Source organism: Arachis ipaensis, chromosome B08 (genome assembly GCF_000816755.2).
Source record: "Arachis ipaensis cultivar K30076 chromosome B08, Araip1.1, whole genome shotgun sequence".
NCBI classification, from domain to species: Eukaryota; Viridiplantae; Streptophyta; class Magnoliopsida; order Fabales; family Fabaceae; genus Arachis; species Arachis ipaensis.
Window position 1 is genome coordinate 27,840,492 of NC_029792.2, and position 3,789 is coordinate 27,844,280.

Here is a 3,789-nt window from a genome sequence, read left to right on the forward strand (position 1 = left end):
TAAACTTATTATAACATTTAATGAAAATTATTTATACTAAATTTTATAACAATTGAACATCAATAAATATGTAACTAAAGAATTTTTATTTATTCATGTATATTTTGAAAAAAATATATCATGTTGATCTTTTAGAACTTAAATGGTATAACAAACAATTTTAAATTAACATAAGATTTCTTAAAAATGATTTATAGCATATGAACTTCTAATACAGTTATTGAAATTTTAAAAAGTTATATGAACAAGTGATTAAATGGTATAACATTTACTTAAATTAATATTGGTATCTATTGATTCTAACTTTATGGTATTGGTACAAGAGTGACAGCCTAAATTAAAGAACTAGATAAAATAGATTAGTTGGATATAAAAAATGAAATTATAAATATATAATAATGCCTCTAAAATTGGAAGTTTTGTCCTTAATTGTGAAATTGTCATTAAAATAAAGCCTACACTTCTGGGCCCATAAAGAGTCCACAGTCAGGACAGGTCCAAGCCCAATACCAACTATAACCTTCCTTGAAAGCTATTTCAATTTGCACGGCAAGGCTTGGTTGAGTGGCATATATAAATGCCTTGCTTAAAAAGTACACTGGGTTCAAATTTTAGTTTGAGGCTAGGAAGTGGTTATAGAATCTATGGGGAGGAAAAGCGGGGTGTGTGTGTGTGTTAGGGTGTAACTTATTCCCCAAAAAAACCGTAAAGAAGGCCAAAAAGCGGGAAAAATGACAATCGTCTTCAAAAATTACATTACTACTACCGAATTTTTCCATCACATTTACATTGAAAGAGCAAGTGAGGATGCTAAAGGCATCATAGTTTGATAAGATATACAAAAGCCAAGGGAAACCACACAGAAGCTTTCTGGTTTCAATAACCTAAAAAAATGATAAGTATATATTTATTTTTAATTTACCTTTTATTACCCAACGTTTCCAGCATATATAGTATGATTAAGCGACGGGTTCAATGATGCAGTACATGATCCAAAAATAACATTGCCAGCATGGATTGAATACTATATAACTCACCAATCAAGGCGATGCAGTAGACATCTCCAGGCAGAGCATCAAATCTGCAAGTTGTACACCAAAAAAAAAGAAAAAAAAAAAGTTATTTCAGTTTTTGAGTATAAATAATAGGTGAAATTCAAATCAATTTAGGTTAATTAAATGGTTCGCTCATTCGTCCACTTAAGTATTCAAGGCTCAAACTATTAAACAAAATTCAGATCTACAATAAATTAATGTTTAATCTTTTGGATTAAAAGACATTATAAAGAGAAAAAAATACTAATACGTAAGTAAAATTCAGTAAAAAAAATTAAAACTAAAAAATAATAATAATAAGAGTAAATACTATTTTCGATCCCTATTCATTTGTTTGATGGACTTTCCACTCCCTAAGAAATCTAAAAATTCAAATCGGTCTCTATCTATTTTGATATATGTACGTTCCAGTTCCTATCTACTTTGATTAAATGCTATTTCCGATCCCTAACCAGGGACTGGAACGTACATATATCAAAGTAGATAGAGACCGATTTGGGTGTTTAGATTTCTTAAGGGGTGGAAAGTACTCTATCGGACAAATGGTTAGAGACCAAAAAGGGTATTTACTCTAATAATAATAATAAGTCAAAAAAGTAATGTTTTTAAAGAAAAAATTACATTATAACAAATAAATTATCCATTGTGAGGCACTTAAATTGCATATAGTAAAGACGAATTGCATTACAAATACAAAACCATTACAATTTTATGACACACATTTTATTTTATTTCCATGTTGTCTCCGCATGTATGGAGAACATATGCTAAACCCATCTTATTGCAATACCAAATCACAAGCACCAAATAAATAAACTCAACCCCAAATACAAAATAGAAAACACATCCTCAATTACATCAACACCAACACCTTTTCCTAGGACTATAAAGATGTCTCTCCTTAACTATTAGGCACCTTGACATACCCCACATGTGTGGAATTTGCCACTTTAGTAAGTGTTTGTAGATCATAAGCTATCCAACACAATGAATTCTCCCTATGATAGAAATACCCAACACACTTGCAATCCTTGGTACACTTGTTCCCACAATTGCTCTCACTTACCTTATCCCCAACATTGTACTTGGTCATGTAATGCTCAACACCTTCAATCTTATAGTAGTGGAAATCACTAGCCTTGCATGAAGTCACACTCTTAGCAATGCAATCTTTGCTCCAACCAAAAATACCATTCTCCAAAGGACAACCAACACATTGGTTATTTTCACATAACCCTAAATTCCCACACCTACTTGGCAATTGACACTCACTTTCTTCATCAGAATCTCTATCAAACAATGTGTATGTCTCTTTCCAAACCCCATCACGCACATCAAGGAAATAAGTGTATAACCTAATGTTGCCATCAATTTCAAGCCTAAGGTATGTCAATGTGCTATTATTAACCGGCAAAGCAATAACCCTAGTGCCACTACTAGAAGGATTTGCCACATAGTAGTCAAATCCAAGGCTGAAACTTTCTGGATCGGATACAAGTGTCACGTTTTTCAATGACCCTTTTTCGGAAAAGAAAAAATTTTTAGTTGAAAGGAGGCCATAGATAATAGGCTTAGGAGAATTTTTGCTCTTGTAGTATAGGGCTAGCCCATTGGGCTGAAGTACAAAGCTATAGGGCCCATTAACATTTTCCTTCTCTGAAAGCCTACTAACCAATTTTGATGGGCCTTGAGCCCTTAGAGACTGGCCCACTAAGAGTGTATCCGTTGGGTAATCAAAACTTTGCCAAACAAATTTGCCTTTGGAATCAATTAGCACCATGTTACCATTTGGTAGCAACCTAAAGGCAACAACATCCTTGTTGGTTGTGTTGGTTTGCCATGCAATTCTTCCGTTGGCCTCGGCCAACACAAGGTTCCCGTCGGCTCCTAGGGCGAAAGTGGCACCCTCGCCGACAGGGTTGCCTCTGTTGGCCTCCCAGACCCATCGGAAAAGCTGCTCCGATCGCTGGAGGCCAACGCGAAGCGCTAGGGTAAAAGCATTTGGGGTGGTGTTATAGAAACCAACTTGGAAAGGAGAGGAGAATATGCTTATCATTCGGTAATTGGCACCATACTCTACAATGTAAGGGCCAAACTCACCTGAGTTTACATACTTGAATGTCTCATTTTTAGGAACAAGAGCATTGACTATAGAGAATGATAAGAACAAAAGTGTAAGAAGGAAGGTTTTGGGGTATGGCAAAGAAGAAACCATTGTTTTGGTTTGTGTGGGTTTATTTGCCTTTCTAGTTTATTTATTTATATACATGCAATGAAGATTGAATATTGTGGTTTGGTCAATGTTTTCAACTCAATTATTATATAGAATTCGAGTAGTTGGATCTAGATCATATCTATAAATGCCGCAATGTTAAAATAAAATATGTATTGATGATGATGATGATGATGACTGATGAGGATGGATGCCAACTGTCTAAAATCCCTTAAAATTGTTTTCCTTTTTCTTTTTTTTATGTCATTTTTGAGGTACAAATTTCGTACACTCTTCTTTATCGGATGAGGATGCATGTAGTTCTAAGTTGATGGCTATTGTTTAAGTATTTTAAGACTCTTGCTTGTATTTGTCTAAAATCTTTCATGATCAATCCTCTCAGTAAGCAATGAAATAAATCATCATCTCTTCTTCAACAAGCATTTTATTTCAATTTAATACTTCATTTGATTTAAAATATTTGTTGAAAAAAGAGATAAAGAAAGTGATGTTTTAATTTAG

At 33.7% G+C, this 3,789-nt stretch overlaps 1 protein-coding gene across 1 annotated transcript; it reads right to left on the reverse strand.

The window, feature by feature from the left end:
- LOC107613904 (epidermis-specific secreted glycoprotein EP1) lies at positions 1,681-3,304 on the reverse strand. The gene has a single exon (XM_016316094.2). It carries the CDS (start codon positions 3,268-3,270, stop codon positions 1,957-1,959), a length of 1,314 nt encoding a protein of 437 aa, XP_016171580.1. The 5' UTR covers positions 3,271-3,304; the 3' UTR covers positions 1,681-1,956.

Coding starts and splice junctions, on each gene's coding strand:
- LOC107613904 (XM_016316094.2), bottom strand. CDS start 3,270: ATGGTTTCTTCTTTGCCATACCCCAAAACCTTCCTTCTTACACTTTTG.